Source organism: Monomorium pharaonis, chromosome 6 (assembly GCF_013373865.1).
Source record: "Monomorium pharaonis isolate MP-MQ-018 chromosome 6, ASM1337386v2, whole genome shotgun sequence".
Lineage (NCBI taxonomy): Eukaryota > Metazoa > Arthropoda > Insecta > Hymenoptera > Formicidae > Monomorium > Monomorium pharaonis.
This window is the reverse complement of record NC_050472.1, coordinates 12,876,144-12,901,526: the sequence shown is the minus strand read 5'-3', so window position 1 is coordinate 12,901,526 and position 25,383 is coordinate 12,876,144. Positions and strand designations below refer to the sequence as shown.

The following is a 25,383-nucleotide window of genomic DNA, read 5'->3' as shown; positions in this document are numbered from 1 at the left end:
CGAAACCGGAAGTCCCGTCCACCCGCTACTCGCGACACGATGCTCGCGCGAGGCTTTGCGGCGCACGCGGTCGAGGGGAATCTCCGACGGAATCCGAGCGTCCTCACGAGCGTCTTCCCCGTGGCTCGGCACGTTGGCGTCCCGCCCGCTTGCATCCGATAAATCCCCCAACTAAACACGCGCACGCATAGCCGCCCCGCGGCCTACACGATCCACGCACTAACGCGAAAGCAGATGCAGAACGGACCCTGAAACACCCCGCTAGCCGGCAACCGCTCCCACGAGAACATACACACAGCGGGCCACCTCACCGATAGAATCCCGGACGTCGTCACCTCCTCAGCCTCCCGGCTCGTCCCGGTCACTCTCGCTTGGGCCTCGCACCGGCCACACCGATAATCTTCCAGGAACCCGATACGCGACTTAACGGCAGGACCGCTCGCACGCAAAAGCGGGGTGAATCGCGGTCGATCCCGGATCGACACTGCGAACCCCCATTCGGTCATGCGCATTGTCTCCGCGCCGTGACCCAATTATGGCAAGGCGCGCAGTCCTGCGACCGCAGGGACGTGCGCGCTGTAATTCTTCCGGGGGCCTCGCAGGCCCCCGCGAAATTTTCCTTCTTCCGCCGGGCCACCGCCCGCGCCGAGGCAGCGCACGCCGTGACCTCCGCTCCCCGTGAGAGGACCCAACGCCTCCCCCGATGAGTTTAGTCTCCTCGAGGCTTCTCCGCAGGCCTCCGAGATGCCCTGTCGTGGTGCTGACAGGCGCCGCCGCTCCAGCCTCCGGCCGTGGCTTTCCCGGGCCACGCCGGGCCCCCGTGCAGGCCGCGTGCTCGTCTCTCCCGGCTGCCGGTGGAGTCCTCCCTCCTTCACCGCATCGCTATCGCTCTCTCGTCCTCTTTCACTTTCCCGCCGAATTCCCTAGTGAGGCGGTCGCCACGCAAAGAAACAAGTTATACAAAATTAATAGCACGCTCGCCACGCTTGTCGCGATTCCCCCTGGAGATCCCCTCTCGCTCCTCGCCTATGGGGCAGCGAATTTCCACCAGTCTTGCGCCTGCTACCGCCCGCCAAGTACTCGTTTCTCGCTCTGCACAGTTTGCGTCTTTGTGATCACTCTTTATTTTAGAGCCCTCGCGCCTCATCTCGCATCACGAGAGTCGGTAGATTACGATTAATCGTGTCGCGATCTCGGTTTAACTCTGTTACTCGACCTTCCTAGTTTAAGTTTTTGTATTGTGGAATTTACTGTTCTTTTCTCGAGGGTGATCGAGGCGAGCGCGTTCTGTGAGTAGGTCTTCGGCATTACCGACGATTTTTGTGATCGCGCCTGCACTTCTGCTTTGCGGCAAGATCTCCGTCGTTTGCGCGCTCCAGATATCCGTTCGGGATCACGCGTAGTTCGGCGTGAGGCAAGATTTCCGTCGCGGATCGATCTGGCAGATATCCAAAGTGCAGAAAAGAAGATTTCCGGACGCTCGCGTGTTATCGACTCAGCTCGCATTCGCCGTTCGCGCTCATTTGTGATCGCCTCCTCCCTCGAGACTGACTATTGTGCTTCGCAATAAATTTGAAGTGACAACTTTGTGTATGTTGTACGACTTCCTCTTTTCTGCCTGTTCCTCCAGTGAATCTTTGAATTCACGTGACGCACCCTCCGCGCTCAGCGCTGCGCGGTTCGCCGGCGTGTCGCGTGTCGAGACATTCTCTCTTTTATCGGCACGCTCGCTCGCGTTCAATATTCAATATCATAAATAAACCTTAATAAAAAGTTTCTTTAAAATATTTTTTAACGCTCTCCGTCACAGTGCTATTGCATTCCCTCATACTTTTTTTAGTGCATAGTGTAGAGCAGATTTTTGCAATTTACCTTTTTCCGATATATCTCGAAAGGTATTGGAGATATCAAAAAATATTTTATACAAAATTTATGGTAACAATATCTCTATCTAACTACATTAATAAAATTAAAAAAAAATTGTTTAAAAAAATTTTTTTTTAAATCTAATTACGGTAGTTAGATAGAAATACTTTTACTGTAAAACTTTTGTATAAAACATTTTTTAATATTTTGTTTAGTTTACAAGATATATCGAGAAAACGAAAAATGTCTCAATCTTTTAAGAGTGGTTTCACCCCTTTAAACCGTTTTTGGGCAGCTACGAAAAATTTCTAAATTTATGTATTTAACTCCTCTACATTTATGCCAAGTTTCATTAAAATCTGAATTTTCGAGTTCGCGAGGTTCCCTTGTTAGATTATTTGCAAAAGTCATATTATAAAATATATTAATATTAAATGCGCAATAATGTACAACAGACAAAGTAAATGATAAGCAATACATACGGAGAAAATTCCAAATATTGGGACGAGCTACATAAAATTTGCAAAAAATTGCAAAATGAAAATTCTCTACAAAATTATTTGTTCGTATGGATACACCAAAAACGGAGACTTTGTCCTTTAAGGGGGCCGTCTACATTAGGAGGCCAAAATTAAGCACTTATTTATGATTTTTTTCTAATGAAACTAAGCAATGGATCTTTTCGCGATTTTTTTCACTTATTGTGCATGTCTTTAGGTACTCAAAACAATTTTTATTATAAAATTTTATTTATTTAATTATAAGTTGTAAGCAAAAATGCACAACTGCCTTAAAAAATGTCTTTCACACTGCGTACATGATAACATCCAGTAGAATCGACTGAAAGGAAAAAACCAAAGTTTTTTGTAAAGTTTATGAGTATAGCTTCTAAGTGAATCTAAGAAAGCCATACATTTATTACAAAAAATTTATAAAAATGCATTTTGAAAAAAAATTGATTTTTTGTGAAAAATTTTTGACTTTTTTTTTAAATAACTTTTTTTTACATGACTTTTAATTTATACTTTAGGTTCACACAGAAGATAATTTAATAACCTTTAATTAAAAAAAAAATAGAAGTGGATTCGTCGATTAGTTTTTTTTTAATCGTGTACGCAGTTTCGAAAAAAGTGGTTTCGAGAAAAACGCGTTTAAAGCTTGCAATCAAAGAAAAAGGTTGATAAAAGCTTACTAATGATTGTTTATCCGTACTTTTCGATTAATCTACTATTCCTGCTCCATATAAATGTTCTCAGTGTCCTCATACAATTCATTCTTCTCCAACAGCCATTGTTTGTCGTAAGTACGTGTTTCCTGCGCAACAGATCTGCTACGACGATTTTGGCTAATCGTGCGATTGTTGTTTATTCTATCCGCAACATCTGTGCATATTGGTCTAATAATTATTTCCATGCATGACATGACTCTTGGAACCGACAAATAGCCTTCATTGAAAATTCCAGCAGCTATATAGGCAGCAATTTCAATGATTTTGCGGCCGCAATGGAAGTGTTTTGGGGTCAGTTGCCAAATCGTCGCATTAAAACTTTCATTGGCATTTTGTGTATACCCACCTAAACATCTCTCAAGTAATTCTTTCCGAGCAGGCAATGTACCTTTTCAAAGACCATTAGGGATTTTTACTTGCCGTCCCGTTCGGAGCGCTCGGGACGTGCACACTGCACGTGCTCTTTTCGGCCTGATATAATTTGAATCCATACTTGAGACTTCAGGAGCATGTTCTACGGATGAAATACTATCGATTTAAGCAAGAAAAAAAACATCGATTTTTTTACCTTCTAATGTAGACGGTCCCCTTAAAGGCAGCCAAGTAGGTCTTAAATAAAAAGTAAATTACAACACTACTGGATATTGTGTCGATATCGTATCGGCTTCCTCTTGAATTATTTACAATCCTTGTTCGAACATGTCAGCCGGAACCAACGGTAAAGCCATTGTGAGACCAAGAACTTTCCTTGGAGCAGGTGTTAATGTTAAGCCTTTCCAATGTCTTAATACTTAATGCACAACAAATATTTAAATAAAAATTAGCAAGCATGTTAAAATGAGTAGAAAAAAACTTAGATTATCAAATATTTATTAAGTATTAAAGCATTATTATTAAAATTTTATACGTACTTGATTGAAATAAAACCAACAACTGGTTAATCGTGCATCTGGAAAAATCTCTCTATCATTGCCACGCGTTCATAATCACTCATGACTGATCGTACTTCTTGCAGTGCATTTGGACGCAGCTCCTTTACTTTCCGCCAAATTGCACTACACATTTCCGTCGTGTGTTTTTCACACAATGCAAAGAGAACAGCTATGCCCTGAAATGAACAGATATTATACCAATTAATACACTTGCACATCTTATATTTTTGTCAAGAAAAACGGATAAAAGTTTTATTAACATAAAAAAAAAAACAAATTAAGAGATATAAAATTTGTATAATATTAAATTTAAATTATATAATACTTTTTATTAAATTTATATAATATACACTGGCGCAAAAAAAAACGAGACAAAAATTTTGACCGATTTAGGCAATTTTCAAAGTGATGCAACTTTGCGAAAAATCATCCAAATTACATGTACTTTTTTTTTAATTAAAGGGCAAAGACTCTATAAGAATCCCTAGGCGAAAGTTTGATTTGTTAAGTGCGAACCCTTTGTATCGCATGAAAACCAAACATGTTTTTTTAATTGAAAAAAGTAAAAGTTTGTTATCATTTTTCACAAGTTTCTCATTAAAATTTGGCTAATATTAATCAAGATTTTTAAAGTTCATTCTTTTCTAAGTAATTTAAAAAAAAATACATGTCGATACGATGTTTTTTGTTGATTGCACATGAGTTTGAAATTTGCATTGCATTTTAGGGTATTTTAGCAAATAAATACGGTATTTTTTGAATATCATGAATTTTGAGTATCAATATGATATTGCACATTGATTTTATTCGTGTTGAACTCAATCATACCGCTGTCATCAAAGTGACCTGATCTGCACCACGTGGAGAATGACGATCGAATTTTGTACATCATGTGGCTCTGAAATTCATCGGAGGTAATTTGTACTTACTGATCTGAATGTAACGGATAGCTGACGCACCAATTTCACTGAAGTCAACAGAAGATCACATTCATCTATACTCATAAACCCACACATACACGTAAACGTACATATACACATACTCATACATAAAAAATAAAAGTTTAAATTTTATTTTAAAAAATCAGTCTTTTCAGGGCCACATAATGTACAAAATTCGATCGTCATTCTCCACGTGGTGCAGATCAGGTCACTTTGATGACAGCGGTATAATTGAGTTCAACACGAATAAAATCAATGTTCAATATCATATTGATACTCAAAATTCATGATATTAAAAAAATACCGTATTTATTTGCTAAAATACCCTAAAATACAATGCAAATTTCAAACTCGTGTGCAATCAACAAAAAACATCGTATCGACATGTATTTTTATTTTAAATTGCTTAGAAAAGAATGAACTTGAAGAATCTTGATTATTAGTCAAATTTTAACGAGAAACTTGTGAAAAATGATAACAAACTTTTACTTTTTTCAATTAAAAAAAACATGTTTGGTTTTCATGCGATACAAAGGGTTCGCACTTAACAAATCAAACTTTTGCCTAGGGATTCTTAAAGTAGAGTCTTTGCCCTTTAATTGAAAAAAAAGTACATGTAATTTGGATGATTTTTCGCAAAGTTGCATCACTTTGAATATTGCCTAAAAATCGGTCAAAATTTTTGTCTTTTTTTGCGCCAGTGTATTTTAAATTTATAATACTTTTCTCTGACGTACAACTTACCGTATCCATATACTGGATGTATATAACTGCGCAAATAATGGCATTCGAAGAACTACCTGAATATAAAAATATATTTTTTGAACAATTATGTATCTTGACATATTTTGCTTCTCTTTTTTTTGCCCCAGCTCGTGTTAAATAATAAGAAATCACATTGCTCACCTTAAATGTACCATCCATATAAATTTCGGTTGTCGATACCAAAAGATCCAATAGAGCATCACTCGCAAATATAACTGCCCTATAACCATCGTCAGATAATATTATTCCTTTAAAAATATATTGAACTGGTGGATAATTCTTCAATACTACATCTAGTTCAACAATAGTTTGCGGTGTTTCCGGCCTTTGACGTAATTGTTCCCTGTTGAGAAAGTTTCTCACAGTGGAATAAGATACATGTACAGCTGCTACTGGATATCTGTAAAAAGCAATTGTTTATAATATTACGTCTTCTAAATTATGTTCTATTATTTTGTTTTCCTCGCCGTTTATAATATCAATACAGTTTTTCATTGCGTGTTTTATTTTTATTCCATGCTCAACAATTTACACTTACCTTCGGCATACAGTATCAAATATCTCTTTCGGTTTCATCAATGTTTCCTGACACATTTTCAACATCTCCTATTTAATTTTATTTTGTTCAAATACTGTATCATCTGGCGGATGATTGTGTGGTGATTTCAAAATATACATCCCATTAGGCTGATGGGCCAATAACGCGTAACATTCTAAACTTCGACGCGAGGAGCATCGATAAGTTCCTTTGCAACGTTTATCCATGTGATAAACATAATTGTCGTAAATAAATACGAACGTATCAGTACGTATTCCCGAGCGTTTCTCCATAATCCGACTGATATAAAAACTGAAAACTATATTGTTTATTAAATGAATATTCGCTGAAAACTATATTGTTTATTAAATGAATATTCGCTAAATATCTTTTCTAAATACCCAGCAAACACAATGTTACATGTAATGTACATGTTAGTTGTAATTTCCCACTCGATAATATAAATACATTATAACATATGTGTTATATGCACTTACATTATTGAGTGAGAAATAACAACTAACATGTAAGTTACATGTAACATTGTGTTTGCTGGGTATACACTCACATTTTTTTTCTTCGTAACGAATGTTCTTCTGTAGGCTACTTGGCGATAGGCAAGGGATAAAAGGAATAATAGAATGATACGTCTAAGGTCAGTATTCATAGTCGAGTCATAGATTTTAAGATTATCTTAAGTACCGTCTTAAGGGGGATGTTTAAGGGGTCGGGTCATGCGAATTCGGCTCGCGTTTCCGCGGACGAAAGAGGCGAACGCTTAGAAGCCGGTTTTAAGTTAAAGCCCAATACTTTCGATGGAACAGTTTCGCCACAGGAATTTCTCTTGCAGTTTGATTTAGTTGCTCGTGCGAATCTTTGGAATGACTCTTTTAAAGCCATCGCTCTCGCTTCTTGTCTGCGGGGTAAAGCACGTTCTGTTTTGGAGTCTGTTCAGAATCTCGAAAATTTAGAATTCTCGGAATTGAAATCCAGGTTAGAATTACGCTTGGGGAGACGCGTTTCTCTCAAAGTTGTTATACGCAGTTTGCAAACCGTAGACAAAAATTCGGGGAAGATTTTGCTACTCTAGAAGCAAAATTAGAGAGACTCTCTTAATTCGCTTATCCTGAATGTTCTTACGCAGTGCGCGAGATAGCTTGCGCAGAATTTATTTCGGCGCTTTCAGATCAAAATATTTAAAAAACTTTGCAGTTGGAGGGAATTTCTTCTCTTTATGCTGCGATTAAAAGGGCAAAAACTTTAAAGATTATCCTTGGAGAGAAACGCGAAGGAGCAGGTTCTTATTTTAAAAAGCGAAATTTTAATTTTGAAAAGAAAGCTGCTTCGGAGGAAACAGAAAAGAAAAAGGAAGATAGTGGGGAAGGAAAGAAACGTTTCGGGAACAAGGTTTCTAAAGAGTGTTGGACTTGTGGGAAAATTGGACATTTCCGGTCTGAATGCCCAATGAAAGGGAAAAACTGGGTTTAGTTGGACTTTTCAGAGCGAGTTCAACTTCCGCGAGAAATGCTCCAATGATTAGACGTATGGGAAGTTGTTTCTTTAATTCTGTAAGAGAGGAAAAATTTATTTATTATGGAAAATTGGAAGGAAAAACTTGTTCCTTCAAGATTGATACGGGTTCCGATGTTTCTATTGTGAATTGTGAGTTTGTAAAAAAAGAAAGTAAAAAGTTAAAAAAGAAATCTTATGTTTTTAAATATCCCACGGGGGAGACAGTCCCTGTAAATTACAGAGTTTTTGTAAAGATTGAATTGGGGAAATTTTCTTTGAAAGTTCCAATGTTTGTTGCTGATATTAAAGATGATTGTTTGTTGGGAGCGGATTTTCTTGAAATTATCAATTTACAGGGAATTTTCGATGCTGCTTTTGATTCAGAAAGTTTGAATAAAAGTGATTCTTTTTGTTGTTCTCAAATTATTGAATCTGTAGAAAAAAATCCTCTTTTCTTGAAGGAACTTGTTGAGAAAAATTTTCATAATTTAAATGAGATAGAAAAAGCTAAATTTGCCAATTTCCTAAATAAATTTGAGGATGTTTTCTCTGAAAACATTGTCGCGGGGAACTGTAATATAGGTATGCATGTTATTAATGTGAAAAATTCTCTTCCCATTAAGCAGGTTCCTCGGCGTATTCCCATTCAAATGCGCGGGGAGGTTAATAAAATTGAGGAGATAAGAGCTCAAGGCGTAATTGAGGAGTCACAGGGCCCTTGGATATCTCCCGCAGTTTTAGTCCGGAAAAAAGATGGAAGTATAAGATTTTGTGTGGACTATAGAAAATTGAATGGGTTTACTGAGAAGGATTCGTATTCTCTTCTCAGGATTGATGACATACTCGATCAGCTCTCAGGTAACATCTGGTTTTCCACCTTAGATTTAAAAAGTGATTATTGGCAAATAAAAATTCGCCCTGAAGATAGAAAAAAGACAGCTTTTTCCATCGAAAACGGGCTTTGACAATTTACGGTGATGCCTTTTGGCTCATGTAATGCTCCTACGACTTTTGAGCGTGTAATGGAAAAAGTTTTACACGGTTTACTCTATAAAATTTGTTTAGTTTATCTCGATAATGTTATCATTTATGGAAAAAGTTTTTCTGAGATGCTTGAAAATTTAAAAAAGGTTTTCTCACGTTTACAAGAAGTTAATTTGAAAGTTAACCCAAAGAAGTGTAATTTTCTAGAAAAAAGTGTTAAATATTTAGGTCATATTGTTTCCGAACACGGTATTACTACTGATCTCGAAAAGATAGCTGCTGTAAAAAAATGGCCTGTTCCGCATAATAAAAAGCAATTAAGGAGCTTTCTCGGATTTTGCTCATATTACAGAAAATTTGTTAAAGGGTTTTCTACTTTAGCCAAATATATGCGCTTACGGAAAATCGAGTTCATTTTGTCTGGGAAGAAAATTGTCTTTCTGTGTTTAAGGAATTAAAACATAAGTTATCTTCTTCCTCTATACTTGCGTTTCCAAAAGAAGAAGGGGAATTTATTTTAGACACAGATGCTTCTAATCTTGGGATAGGAGCAGTTCTTTCTCAAAAACAGGAAGGAAAGGAAAAGGTCATTGCTTATTTCAGTCGAGTTCTCAACAAAACCGAGCGAAACTATTGTGTAACACGTCGCGAATTGTTGGCAATTATAGAATCTTTAAAGTCTTTCCGGCATTACCTTCTTGGGAGGAAATTTTTAATTCGGACAGATCATGTTTCTTTAAAGTGGTTGTTATCTTTTAAAGATCTGGACGAGCAGTTGGCTGAAGGAACTTCAACAATATGACTTTGAGATTCTGCACCGGAAAGGATTAATTCATAAACATGCTGACGGACTTTCTAGACGTCTTTGCGAATCGAGCGGTTGTGGTTATTGCTCTAGGGTAGAGGAAAGGAACATTAAAGGAAAAGGAATTACTGTTGCTCGAATTTCTTTTTCAGAAGATCTTTTAAAAGAATGGCGTAAGGAGCAGAGGGAAGATCCGACCATTTCTATCTTTTACCGTGCCAAGGAGGCAGGAGTGCGTCCTGCTCGTTCGGAGCTGGGTGACGGAGACATTTCGGCTCAAATTTATTGGAATTATTGGGACGCCCTAAGTTTAAAGAATGGAATTTTATATAAAAGGTGGACTGCTCCTGATCTTAAATCCAATGTTCTTCAACTTATGGTCCCTCATAGGAGAGTAACTCAAATTTTGGAGGAAGCTCATGACTCTCCAACGGGAGGACATTTTGGCGTCAATAAAACTCTAGATAGAATCCGGAAGCAATTTTTCTGGGCTACTTGCAAACAAGACGTTGAGGAGTGGTGTCAAACCTGCAAGGTCTGCATTTCCAAAAGAGGTCCTTCGGGAAAAGGGAGATTCCTCTTACAAGTTTATAATGTGGGAGCTCCATTTGTTCGAGTTCAAATGGATATTTTGGGCCCTTTGCCTTCTTCTAAAGCCGGAAATAAATATTTGCTCGTTATCGTCGATTGTTTCACTAAATGGGTGGAAGCCTTCTCTCTTAAGAGCATTAGGGCAAAAACTGTAGCGGAAATTTTTGTCAGTCAGGTGATTTCCAGGCATGGAGTTCCCTTAGAGATTCATACAGATCAGGGAAGGAATTTCGAGTCAAAACTTTTCTTGGAACTTGTGGTTCTTTTAAGGAGCTGAAAGACGAGAAATACCTCTCTCCATCCTCAGTCTGATGGTCAGGTGGAGCCTCAGCATCAAACAATTATTAATTATCTTGCAAAATTTGTTTTAGAAAATCAAAGGGATTGGGATCGTTAAATTCCCATCGTTTCTTCTCGCTTATAGATCTTCATGAAACTACTGGAGTCTCTCCCGCGGAGATGTATTTGGCGTGAGATCTAAAATTGCCCTTGGATCTTTTACGAGGGAGCCCACCGGAATTTAATGAGGATGCACAATGTCCGATAGGATATGTAGGAAATTTAAAACGGAAATTAAAGGAGTTACATTCTATTGTTAGGGAGCATATGGACATCAAGTCTTCTCGCGTTAAAGCTTGGTACAATCGAAAAGCTAGACTTGTTTTCTTTCATGAGGGGCAGAAGGTTTGGTTGTTTAATCCTCAAAGAAGTAAGGGGAAAACTCCCAAATTGCAAAACAATTGAGAGGGCCCTTACATTGTAATTAAGAAGCTTGGTGATGTAGTTTATTGTATCCAGAAATCTTCTAGGCAAAGAAAGAAAGTAGTACATGCTGATAGACTCGCTCCTTTTTCTGAAAAATGTATTTAGGGGTTTTAAATTTTGAAAGTCGGAGCCTTTTCTTAAAATTAGAACATAGTTAAGGAATTTAATTTTTCAGTTTTTCTGTGTTGAAATATTTCTTGTAGATTTCTTCGAGAGAAAAAGAAAACTCAAGACTTAAATGGAGTTCTGATGCTGACGAAGGGGACCGATGCAGGGGATCTTTTGGGCGGAAGCATGGACCTCTTGTTTATCTTCTTGGGCCCTTATCGGGTTGGCTATTGGAAGTCTTTTTAAAAGATATTTTTAAAAGAAGACCGCTTCGCCCACGGTTTTTTCCTTGTGGTTTTCCGTAGAACGTAGGGCAAATACCGAAGCGGGGACTAGGGGAGTCCTTTGGGACGGCAGGGCCACGGGAATCTATTTCCCCCCCCCCCTTGTCCGAAATTGCTCAAGTTTCAGTAGCAGCGTCCAGGGAAAAGGGAGGAAGAGGAAAGTGTCTGGGAGCAAAGGAGGAAGAATTCGGTCACGAGATAGACGTAAAGTTTCCGAGGAAAGCACTAAAGCAAGAGTTCGCAGCAGCAGCTCAGGCTGAGCGGGAAGAAGGCCTCGGAGAACTTTAGCCTTTCAGAAAGGATCGGAAAAATTTTCTTATAAGGAAACCCGGACTTGCGGATTGACGGGACGTCAATCCAAAAGAGGGAGAGCAGTGTTGCGCCCGAGTCGGGAGATCGTTCGGTGCATCGGGATTTCTCCGTGGAACGTAAACGTTGTCCCTTGATTACGGATGTTGACGCGTTGTCAAGGGAGAGTTCAGCTTGAGATTTTAAGCCAAGCGGATATTTACGGTTATACTGTATCTCTACGAGAAAATAAAGTTTTAAGTTTAAACGAAACAGCCGGCTATTTCTTTTGCGTAACAGCGTCGCGAGTGGGAGACAGTGCAACAATATAATATCAATATTAATTAAAAAAGTTGTCATAGCATCTTATTAATATTATTCTATTCTATGCTTTAATTTATATTTTGTTTTTCAGATTTTTATGATAAAGTAATAATGCAATAATGTTAAATTATACCCATGCATTCAGCATCGCATACAGCACAGTTACAATTGCAGAAATATTTCATAAATATTCCAATATAATAATGAAATATTGCATATACCTTGCGAAAGGTTGCTGCAATACTGTTGCAACATTAAAATGTCTGCCCTGAGTAACATTGCAATGCAACATCACAGTAATCTTCCAATGTACATAACCAATCAAAACATAACAATTAATGATTACTAGTACCTATTATATTTTTGCGCTATAAAAGACACTTTTAAACAATTATGATAAAAAATTAAAAACAATAAAATTTAATAACGCTAAAGTAATAAATTAACCAATTAATATTGAGAATTTTTTAAAAGTCAGAATAGTAGTGACTGGTTTGTTTATTTGTTTTAAAATTTTTGCTACGTATTTTAACTTATAATATGTTTTAAAAATTTTTGAATAACAAAGTTTTTTTTTGGAAAACAAGAATTTCTTACTTTTTGTGTGATGTATGATTGTAGAGTGAGGCCCGATTGCGCACATAAGCGATTGGACATAGTAGTATTTCCCGATTGGACACGGGCCCGATTGTACACGAACCCGATTGCACACAAACCCAATTGCATACTGACCCGATTGCACACCGACCTGATTGCACACGACCCGTTTGCACACGGACCCGATTGCGTACCGACCCGTTTGCACACAGACCCGATTGCACACGATTCCGCATCGCAGAATAATGCAAAAACAATTTAGATAGCACAGAAAAATTTTATAAATATTTCACGAATTTATTTTTATAAAACATTTTTTAAAAGTTATATAATTGTTTTTCATAAATTATTTAGAAATAATACAAAAATTATTATTAACAATATATAAAATATATTTTTTAAATGTATTGAAAAATATTTATGGTATATAAACTCGAAATATTTTTTATATTTTTGGATTATAATAGCATAAACATTTATTTTTAATATTTTCATAAATATTTATTATAATTTTTTCATACTTGGCAAACTCAGACATAAACATACGTACAAAATATTTATTATAATATTTTTCTTTCTTATACATATTTTATAGTCACAAACTCATCTGGTGCAGAAAATGCTTTGTGCACACACATAAACACACACACACGGCGGTTGCAAGGGGAGCTTCGTCCCCCTCCCGCACTCACCCCGTCCAAGTCGCTAATCCATGTACTAGCTGCAATGCGAAATTGTATCGTGTGCAATTGGGTCCGTGTGCAAACGGGTCGGTGCGCAATCGGATCCGTTTGCAATCGAGTCCGTGTGCAAACGGGTCGTATGCAATCAGGTCGGTACGCAATCGGGTCCGTGTGCAAACGGGTCGGTGCGCAATCGGTTCCGTGTGCAATCAGGTCCGTGTGCAATCGGGTCTGTGTCCAATCGAGTCCGTGTCTAATCGCGACTGTGTCCAATCGGGAAATACTACTATGTCCAATCGCCTATGTGCGCAATCGGGACAGTCCCATGTTTGTATGTATACGTATATATGTAATATATATTATATAAATAAAAAATATTTATAAAACAGACTATAAAATATATGTTTGTCTTGAACATTTGTGAAATATTGCTGCAACATTTCTCATGAAATGTTACAATTGCATGTTCTTGCAATGTCTCTACAATATTACATTGTAACTTAAAATGTTGTAATGTTTCTGCAACATTCTAAAAACTTTTGTGCTGTATAGGATATGAATAAACTGAAATATCTATTGTCACACAATAGTTACCTATTATTTATTATAAAAACGTAATTTTCATCACATTTTGCAGCTTTCTATATGGTAAACAATTTTGCAGTTAAATAGCACTAAGATTATTTGATAATTGTACAGAATAGGTACTTTTCCGAATTTTGATATTTTTAACTATCTTGATAAACAGCTTTTTTGTGACTCCGACAACGATAAATAATTAATTGGGGGAGCCCGAAAAATATGTAACTTATTAATTTTTTTGAGCATTAAAAAAAATGGTTTTTCGTATGTTTTGACATAACAAATATATAGTGGTTCTTAAAAATTTTGACATATGTTGTCAAAGTCCTGAGTGACCTTGAGTAGACGTCGCTTGTATTTTCTAAAATATCGTCATGAAAATAACAAAAAAGCAGGTGGAAGCAGTAGGTGTGTGTGTGTACACACACACACACACACACACACACACACACACACACATACACGCGGGGTGCAATATACATAGGTTGCCAATGTACATTGCAAGCAAAGTAAAGTCCACATGAGTTAGCGACTTTAACGGGTTGGGGGCGAGAGGCCCCCTTTGTACACTTGCGTGTGTGTGTGTGTGTGTGTGTGTGTGTGTGTGTGTGTGTGTGTGTGTGTGTGTGTGTGTGTGTGCGCGCGCAAAGCATTCTCTGCACCACGTGGGTTTGCGACTTTCCATGCAAAAGATTAGCAAGATCCTTATACTTCCACGCACTTTCATATGCATTTGTATTATTATATTGTTACTAGAAATCACATGTAGGAACTGCTTCAATTTGGGCACTTAATATGCCATTAGAATACAAGGGAATCATTACAAGTACACATACATTTTAAATTCGCGCCTTTATTTCATGCATACGTAACCACCGAACATGCATAAATGGCCGCGAATCATGTACATATGACTGTAGAGCATGCGCACATAGCTACGGAGAGTGTTCGAGCTGTAGGCAATAGTGCCATGTGTGCAATTGAGCTCGTGCGCAAAAGAGTTTGTGGGCAATCGATTTGTAGGCAAACGGTTCTGTGCGCAAAAGATTTGTTGGCAAACGGTCTGCTAGCAATCGGTGTTGTTGGCAATTAATTTGTAGGCAGTTGGGGCCCTTCCGTCTGATCCCAGCAGGCGTCCCAGCGAGAAACGGTAATGAATTCGACATCAATTCGACGTCGAATCGATGTACTATTTCTCACTGGGCGTGTCGTTGGTTCAAGCAATGCTGGACAGTATCCACCCAATGAACAATATGTTGTCAAAAAAATTTTTAAAAGATATCCTAGCTGTTTCTGAACCTGATAACATAAAGAACTTCTAAAAGATAACATAATGATGTCAGAATGTTAACCAATGCTCCGTTTTTTTGAGAACAGAAAGATATCACGAAACTGATATCTAAAAGATTTTTTTAATTGGATATATTTTTAAAGTAGTCAAAATTTGTTAGCATATATACACTGGCGCAAAAAAAACAAAACAAAATTTTTGACCGATTTTTAGTCGATCTTCAAAGTGATGCAATTTTGCGAAAAATCATCCAAATTACATGTACTTTTTTTTAATTAAAGGGCAAAGACTCTACTTTGAGAATCCCAACGCGAAAGTTTGATTTGTTAAGTGCAATCCTTTTGTATTGCATGAAAACCAAACATGTGTTTTTTAACTGAAAAAAGTAAAAGTTTGTTATCATTTTGCACAAGTTTCTCGTTAAAATCTTGCTAATATTAATTTAGATTCTTAAAGTTCATTCTTTTCTAAGCGATTTAAAAAAAAATACATGTCGATACGATGTTTTTTGTTGATTGCACGCGAGTTTCAAATTTGCACTGCATTTTAAGGTATTTTAGCGAATAAATATGGTATTTTTTGAATATCATGAATTTTGAGTATCAATATGATATTGCACATTGATTTTATTCGTGTTGAACTCAATCATACCGCTGTCATCAAAGTGACCCGATCTGCACCACGTGGAGAATGACGATCGGATTTTGTACATCATGTGGCTCTGAAATTCATCGGTGGAAATTTGTACTTACTGATCTGAATATAACGGATAGCTGACGCACCAATTTCACTGAAGTCAACAGAAGATCACATTCATCTATACTCATAAACCCACACATACACGTAAACATACATATACACATACTCATACATAAAAAATAAAAGTTTAAATTTTATTTTAAAAAATCTGCTTTTTCAGGGTCACATGATGTACAAAATCCGATCGTCATTCTCCACGTGATGCAGATCAGGTCACTTTGATGACAGCGGTATGATTGAGTTCAACACGAATAAAATCAATGTGCAATATCATATTGATACACAAAATTCATAATATTCAAAAAATATCGTATTTATTTGCTAAAATACCTTAAAATGCAGTGCAAATTTCAAACTCGTGTGCAATCAACAAAAAACATCGTATCGACATGTATTTTTTTTAATTGCTTAGAAAAGAATGAACTTTAAGAATCTGATTTAATATTAGCAAAATTTTAACGAGAAACTTGTGCAAAATGATAACAAACTTTTACTTTTTTCAATTAAAAAACACATGTTTGGTTTTCATGCGATACAAAGTATTGCGATACTACATGCGATACAAAGGTTCGCACTTAACAAATCAAACTTTCGCGTAGGAGTTCTCAAAGTAGAGTCTTTGCCCTTTAATTAAAAAAAAGTACATGTAATTTGGATGATTTTTCGCAAAGTTGCATTACTTTGAAAATTGCCTAAAAATCGGTCAAAAATTTTGTTTTGTTTTTTTTTGCGCCAGTGTAGTTCCTATTTATATTTAAAACATTTATATTTAAGACATCTTGTTTATGTCAACATATTTTCTTTTTTCTTTCTTATTTATGATATTTAAAAGAGATCTAAAATATGTCAACATATAGATTTCTTATTAATGATATCTAAAAGATAATATTGTAAAGGTATTTTTAGGGAAATTATTAACATATATATTTACATAATATTTATATTTAAATAATAGCTGTTTATAAAACTTGAGGTTTCAATATAACCTAAGAAGCTGGTATGGTAACGCATTTCACTTTTCACATTTTCAGCGTTGCCTTTACTGATTGGTGTATACTTTTAGAACTAACGATATACACCAATCACTGTTGCTCACTTTTCACATTTTCACAGTGAATGAGTTCACCCAAGAACTGTAATAGACCCCCTGGGCACAAATATATGAGTAGCTATAATGTTTAAGCATGTACAACACGAGCCTTGTACGAGTTTGCCTGATACTGAATCCGACAAAATAGAATTGAAAGGTAAATCATTCGGTTCGTCGTATAAATTAAGACCTCCGTCGTCATCAGCTGGTATATTAAAAAGAGAGCGCCCCGATTGACCACGTCCTAATTAACAACAACTTTTCTAATTGGTAGTCCAACAGAAAAACTCTAAGCATTTAGTGTTATAAATGGTTGTGGTCAATTGCAACGTGGTCAATCGGGGTGCTCCCTATTAAAAATATGTTCATCTGTCAAATACATCAAAAAATTTGTTACTAATAGGCGATTTTTGGCGATCGTTTGGTACACTTTGATACGTGTATCAAACGATCCCCCAAAATCGCCTAATATAGCGATAATATTATTAACATAATTGAAATGTATACATATACACATACCTTCATTTATCATTATCATGTAACGTACATGTAACATTGCGTTTTCTGGGATTACATTAAAAGTTTTTTGCATATATTTAAATTACAATATGCAATTTTTATTCGCAGATATGCATGCAATTATATATAGTATGTATGTACAATTGCGCAATATTAAGAAGTATGAGATATAAGTTTTAACAAATAAAAATTAAAAAGCTAACATCCCCATTTACCTTTTAACTTATTTATCCATCCATTCATCCATCCATATATCAATAAAAAAAGACGGTGGAAATAATACAAAAAATTATATGGGTTATATTATATATAATACAAAAAAGTCGTGTTATATTATATATATAATACAAAAAGACCGTGAAAATCTATTTTCTATAATAAAAAGGGCGATAGAACATTAATACAAATATAAGAAGGGTTTTCTTGTACTTTATCCATCCAGCTATCCGTAATAAAAAAGACCGTATAGACGTGAGAAGTTGCTCGTGGTCGAGCAGTATTATTACCACTTTTCCGCGACGCCGATTGGTGCCGATTCGTTTGACTCACTTTATGTTCAACAGTAGTGCTTATCCCGAGTTCGCATCTCCAACCGTTTTCGAGATGTGAATATTTTAAGATTAATTAATTAATTAATTAGTTAATTAATTAATTTAGGATACGCATTGACTCTCCGAAGTGTTCCGACGACAGTAGTGCTTATCCCGAGTTCGCATCTCCAATTGTTCTCGGTTAATTAATTAATATGCACAAATTAATTAATCCGAAGACATCTGATAATAATTTGTGCACAAAAGAGCACGTAGGCAATCGAGCTGTAGGCAATAGTACCATGTGTGCAATTGAGCTTGTGCGCAACAGAGTTTGTAGGCAATCGATCTGTAGGCAATAATATTATATGTGCACCATAGGTTGTGCGCAAAAATTTATGTGTGCAAACGTACGGCGTCTTTTAATTTTTAATTTGTGGACAAAAGAGCATGTAGGCAATCGAGCTGTAGGCAATAATATCATGTGTGCAATTGAGCCATGTAGGCAATCGAGCTGTAGGCAATAGTGCCATGTGTGCAATTGAGCTCGTGCGCAAAAGAGTTTGTAGGCAATCGATTTGTAGGCAAACGGTAAGTAGGCAAATTGTAGGTTCTGTGCGCAAAAGATTTGTTGGCAACGGTCTGTTGGCAATCGGTGCTGTTGGCAATTAATTTTTAGGCAGCTGAGGCCCTCCCGATATCTCCCTGTAACCGCTCGGTATGGAGATTCACGAATTGAAATACTACACGCTAAAAATCTCGCCAGACATAACAGTGGTAACAAGTTATTTTGTGTCATCGTAATAATGTTTTTTATTTAATTAATTGGACTATTAAACTAAATAATTTAGTTGGATCAAACACATTTTGCGTTTTCCAATAATTTTTTTCTCAGTTTACAAATACATAGAATAAAAATTAATATTGAGGTTTTTACCTTTTATTAAACGCAATGTTTCCCATTATACTTCCTTTTTAAAATACTTTTTCTGAACACTTAGTTAATAGACCTGGCATAAAAGTATGTAAAAATAATTTTTTAAAAATTAATAAAAAAACAATTAATAAATATCAATAAATAAGAAATTGAAATGTTATTAATGTGACTTAAAATAATTATTTATTTAAACTTGCATCCAATGGAGGGTTATAAAAATATAATATAAAAATATAATATAAAAAAATATATGAATGTATTTTTTTGTATGTTAACATATGTTTTATTTATAAATAAAATTTTTATAAATTGTTTAGTTTTCAAGAAAATTGGAAATAAAAATGAAGATGAAAATTCTGCCATAGAATTTCATAATTTAAACGACCTATTAACTATGTCTGACACAGAAAATACAAATAAAGATTTAATTATTCTTCCACAGCATCAAAGATGTGCTAGTCACACAAATCTTTTTGCAAAAGATACGGAAAAGCTTTTAGAAGATAATGTTTTGTACAAAAAGAAATATAGAATAATATTTGGCAAATTATCAAAGTTATGGAACAAACAAAACCAGTATACACAAATCGCAGATAAAATTAAAGGAACTTACAGAATTTATTAAAAAAATGTTATTACAAGGTAAAAAGTTTATAATATTTTCATTTTTTATATTATACATTTATAATTAATAATAATAATAATACATATTCTTTAGACTCTTCTTTAGTATATATTCTTTTAGACTATATGTAAACCAAGTCTTCTTGGCTATATTATACTAAAGAGAATAAAGATTATATATTTTTTTAATAATAAAATTCACCAGCTTGTAAGATGCATAAGCATAATATATATAAGTAGAAAACGGTCAAAGACAAGCATTAAAAACGGTTGGTAGATTTAATTCATTGAGAATTTAATTTCAATTCAACATCGCTTATTGATGAAGAAAAAGACCGATGAGAATAAAACGTACAGTTTCGGACTTATTTGTCCTTCTTCAGCATATAATGTGTCCGCAAGAACTACTCAAATGTCCGTTAGTACAACAAAATAATATCTGGATATCGGCATATATACAATACATGACATTATGATAAACATGTGAAAACTTCACAAAACGCAACCTATGTGGATCTTTGCCAATTATTAATGTCCGTTCTTTAGTAATATATGATTGTGGGGTCTTTCTGAGTTCTTTTGATGCAAGACCAATTTTGAAAGAATATATATATTTATAATTTTTATATTTTTATTTTTCTTATAATATTTATATTGAATGTTGTTCGCGCTCGAGGTTGAAAATCGTCGCGAACCTCGAATGATCATTGAAAACCGCAGGGTCTCAATGAGAAGGCTCAGGGACTTAAGGCGTGGAGAGGAGAAAAGGAGATAGAGAATCTGATGGAGACGCAAACGGTGCGACCGGCGAGAGAGTAAGAGAGAGAGAGAGACAGAGCGAGCGCGAGGAATCGGGAGAAAAGAAGCAAGCGAGTGCGGAAAATGTGATCAGGACACGCGGATGACGGATGCGTGCCTCGATCGCGAGCTTGAGATAGTTGAGTGACGTAATCGTTCTGTTATTGGCACTCACGCACTGATCGCATCTAAGAGTCGGATCTTTCACTACTCTTTTTCGCACTCGTCTCTATTCGCGCGATACGATACTCGCTTGACAGTTTTCGCTCGTCTGCCGGTGCCGATCCCGGCGCGATCCACCGATGGCTTCGAATCCGGGGAGACGCGAGGCGCAGAACGTGATTTCCACGCAAGGCATCATGCCCGAAAATCGGGTTCACATTATGATTTGCACTAGCAGACCACGAGGGACACATCACACCGAGAACGGCTTACCATACAACAGAAAATTAGAGCGATTCTGAACAAATGTAAATATCGATTTTTGGGGGGAATAATAAGAATTATTATTTTCTAAATTTATTATTTTTTATTTTATTTTATTTATATTAAATTCATTATTTTTTATTTTTTATTTTATAAATTTATTATTTTTTACTTTTATATGTGGAATTTTATCTTTGATTGTGTATTTCAACTGGTGACGTTATTATAAAATAATACTGAACAAATTAATTCAACAATGTTTGGATTACTGCGATTTGCAAAGATTAACCGATGAAAAAATTAAATTTTGAAATGAATACTGTCAGGTAAATTACAACTTAATGAGTATATTTTTTGTAATATTCTGCATGAAAAATTATAAAAATAAGATAGCTAAAAATTAAATAATTTATAAGATTTTTTAATACATCTATTTTTATGTAAAACGTACAAAATATCTTGTAAAATATTTAATTTTTAATAATTTCATATTATAATATTTTGTACACAAATTAATGAGACAAGAATAAATATGTAATTTGCTACATATTTTTTTTTACAATTATGCGTTTTCTTTACACTAATCAATTCGTCTTATTATTTTATGTACAAATGTATTACGATAAAATTATTGAAAGTTAAATATTTTACAATATTTTAATTGTAAATGTTATTATAGTTATATTGTAGATATTTTATAAATTATGTATGATACCATATCTTAAATTAAGATATAAAAATATTTTATAAACCCTTCAATTTTTGGCTATCGTTGATTACTTTTTATGCAGAATATTATAGAAAATCTACTTATCTCATTTGTATAATTTTTATTTATTATGCAACTATGTAATTATCTATAATCTTCTCGATTTATATTAAATAATGAAACTTTTAGCACGTGCGTTAGATATATTACAAAGTAAAATAGTATGTATACGGGATATTTCCTGCCTGTTTTAAATACTTTGCAACAAAAACTAAAAAACATATCAATGAATTGTAAATCGCCTAACGGTCTACATCGAATCTTAGTGGTGAATATAATTCTTTTATATTAAATTTAATTTTCTTAGTTTTATTTTAAAATTTGTTGCGCCTTGCGGTACAACAAAGGATTTTTGCCGTACCTTGCGGTGCGACAAAAGATCTTTCGGGATTCGTTACTGCCCAAGGAGTAGGAACTCGCGGAAAGAGGCGGCTGTTGTTGGCAGGGTCCTCAAATCACTCACTCACTGATTCTAAGTTAATTTGATATAACAGATTTATTTCACTGTGGTTGTACATTGGTTGCAGTCGACGAAGGTGCCGCGTCGTATTACACTTGATTAGGTACGGCGCGTGACTCGGAGTTAACGCGTCGTATCTTTGCTCGCTTGAGATTTGCTTGCGGCTAAGTCCCGAACTCATACTTCACTCGTGCGGGCCGTACGTATCGGCTTGATTTCTAATCACTGATCCCGCTGGCCGCTGTTCGGCAGCAGCTTAAATAGTGTCGCGGATTTAATTATTAGTGGGGGCATCGGGCTCTCCGCATGACCATATACGGCGGGCGGGAAATATTTGCGAGCTTAGCAACAATTGCCAAAATGCAGGTGTGCATTTCCAGTGGCATGATTGTTGCTAAGCTGGCTTCGCTAATTCTTTAAGGTAGCTGGTGCGTTGCCCAGTGCGATGACCGGCCGGCAGCGCACGAGGCATATGTCACCTGACACCTTATGATAGCGAGCCTTCCTCGGCGAGCTAAATGATAATTTGAATACTTTATTTGTAATATAATTTTATTGGTTGTGTTCCGCTCACAACAAACTAAATTAAAACTAAAAAACTTCAATAAATCTAATTTTACATATTGTCATTAAACTATTTAGCAAGGTTTAAATAAAAAAGGAAACTATTTAGAAAGGTTTAAATAAAACGTATTTATTAATTAAGTTATTTACACATGTTACTTAATTTCAAATAAGGATTTGATTAACAAAATGTTTTTTATTTTAAAATATTGGTTTAAAATTACTGATTTTAAAAAACCAATGTTGTTTATTTACTATTTTTAATTTTAGATTCCTTACGTCCTACCGTAAAAGTCGTATATGACAAAATCGTATGTGATCGCGTGCGTGCGTGCGTGCGTGCGTGCGTGTGTGTGTGTGTGGACCCAGTGATAGGGTGGCAATGTTTTTGGGAGAGAAAGAAAGGAACCATGGCGTCATGGTGTTGTACCTTGCGGTGCAACAAAATGATTTTGCCATACCTTGCGGTGCGACAAATAATCTTATTGGGTTCGTTGCTGCCTTAGGAGTAGGAACTCGCGAAAGGAGGCTTTCGTTGGCAGGGTCCTCGAGTCACCAACACACTTGTTATTAGTAATTAACAAAAGAGATATTTATTCTCTGTAGTTACAAGGCAATTCTTTACACTTGCGATCAGTGCCGTGTCGTTTTACTCAGAGGTGATAAGATACGGCACGCGGCTCTGAGATAGCGCGCTGTAGATTCACTCACTCGAGAAGCGTTGTGACTAAAAAGGAAACCTCGCGAACCCGTAAATTCTGATTTTAATGAAACTTGGCATAAATGTAGAGGGGGTGAATACATGAATTTAGAAATTTTCAGTTGGTGCCTAAAAATGGTTTAAAGGTGTGAAACCACCCTTCAAAATTGAGACATTTTTGCGATTTTTCGATATATCTCGTAAACTAAACAAAATAAAAAAAAATGTTTTATACGAAAGTTTTACAGTATAAATACCTTTATTTAACTATGCTACTAATATAAAAAAAATTTTTTGGAAAAGTAAATAGCATAGTTAAATAGAGGTATTTATACTGTAAAACTTTCGTATGAAACATTTTTTAATATTTTGTTTAATTTACGAGATATATCGAGAAAAATGTTTCAACTTTAAAGGGTGGTTTCACCCCTTCAAACCGTTTTTGAATCAAAATAGAAAATTTCTAAATTCATGTATTTACCCCTTCTACATTTATGTCAAGTTTCATTAAAATCAGAAAATTTTCCGTTTGGGCTTATAAACGGCTTGAAGGAATAAAACCACCCTTTAAAGGTTGAGACATCTTTTTGAGTCTTTTTAACAGTTGCGCAATATTAGTCACGTTGTTTTCACATAGTTCATTCTGGCTACGTCACATATTTCACATTCAAGTTTTATATTCGTCATGTCGCAATATGTATCGTATATGAAATGGAAATCACGTATCTTTATTAATAATGTTACGCGTCATTTTCACATCAGTATCAAATCTAACGTGTGCTTGATCAGTACATCAATATCACATCTAACATGTATTTAATTTTTCCGTTAGATTGTTTTTAATTAAGTGAAGCATAATGTTACACATAAATGTTGCGAATGTTCTTAATATGTTAGTAATTTTCTTTCAAATTACACATATTCCACCAACGCCTATAAATAAAAAAGAAATACAATTACGTGATGTGATAAAGGATATTATAACAAATGCAGTGGATGACTTATCATTTGATGTACAGACTGATACTGCTTTAGAATTTCAAAGTTATTGGGAAGTGGATTTACCTGACATAGAATATGTAACAAATAAAGAGGAAGAATTTTTAGAAAATGATAATGTTGATTATGAACCTGATAATGAAGAAAATTGTGAACCAGGAGACGAAATTTTAAATAGTAACTATAAAAGGAAAGCCGTCGAATATTGGAAAAGTGGGAAAAAAGGCCGATACTCTCTTTCAGCAGTGCAACATCGCTTCAGAAAAGTCAAGACAGTACAACAATTATATCGATGGGAAAATAGTCTACAAAAAGGAAGTAATCGTAGGGAAAAATTGTAATATATGTCCCAATATATTTTACATCATTCTAAAGACGCTAATGATGAACAACAGATTATTCATAATTTGGATCTGCGACGATGGGCGTTAGAAGCGAAAGAACAAGTAGATCTTCCTTCATTTAAAGCAGGAGCAACGTGGATATTAAATTTTAAAAGAAAATATGGAATTGTATCCAGGAAAATGACAAAATTTATAAACCGTTCTACAATGAGAGATAAAGAACAATTAGAAGCTGCATGCCAAGAATTTATAAGTACTGTAAAATCTTTTATTGATCTTTTTGGAATAGAAAATATATACAATGCTGACGAAAGTGGATTTAATTTGGAGATTCATTCAGGCAGAACGCTGACCATACAGGGTGTTAAAACAATTGAAACTCTAATTCAATCAACGTCAGCAATAACACATAGTTGTACAATAATGCTTAACCTTAGTTTCTGTAGACGGAAAATTACAATCACCTCTCTATTTGGTTTTGAAAGAAGCTAGTGGAAATTTTGGTCCACGAGTTGAAAAAACCTTGTTCAGGCCTGCAAACATTTATATCGCTGCATCGAAATCGGGTAAATTAACTGGAGAACACTTTCAATCTTGGTTTACAAATGTATTTTTACCCATAAGTGGAAGCTTCAGTGTGCTATTATTAGATTCTTGGACCGGACATTGTTCCGCTAGGCTACAAGAATTTATGCCATCTTAAGATAAAGATGTACGGATTTTTAATAATACCAAAAAAAAAAACCACAGGAATGATTTAACTCCTTGACGTATATAGAT

The 25,383-nt window shown here is 35.5% G+C and overlaps 2 protein-coding genes across 2 annotated transcripts in view; both read right to left on the bottom strand.

Moving 5' to 3' along the window:
- The window catches only part of LOC114254534, a 102,045-nt gene that overhangs the window by 50,118 nt on the left and 26,544 nt on the right, over positions 1-25,383 (bottom strand). The window lies entirely within an intron of this gene.
- On the bottom strand, positions 2,969-6,571 carry LOC105838291. The gene is made up of 4 exons (XM_036287935.1): positions 6,271-6,571; positions 5,874-6,132; positions 5,712-5,767; positions 2,969-4,202 (listed from the first exon to the last, which is right to left on the bottom strand). Exons 1-4 carry the CDS (start codon positions 6,333-6,335, stop codon positions 4,196-4,198), a joined length of 387 nt encoding a protein of 128 aa, XP_036143828.1. The 5' UTR covers positions 6,336-6,571; the 3' UTR covers positions 2,969-4,195.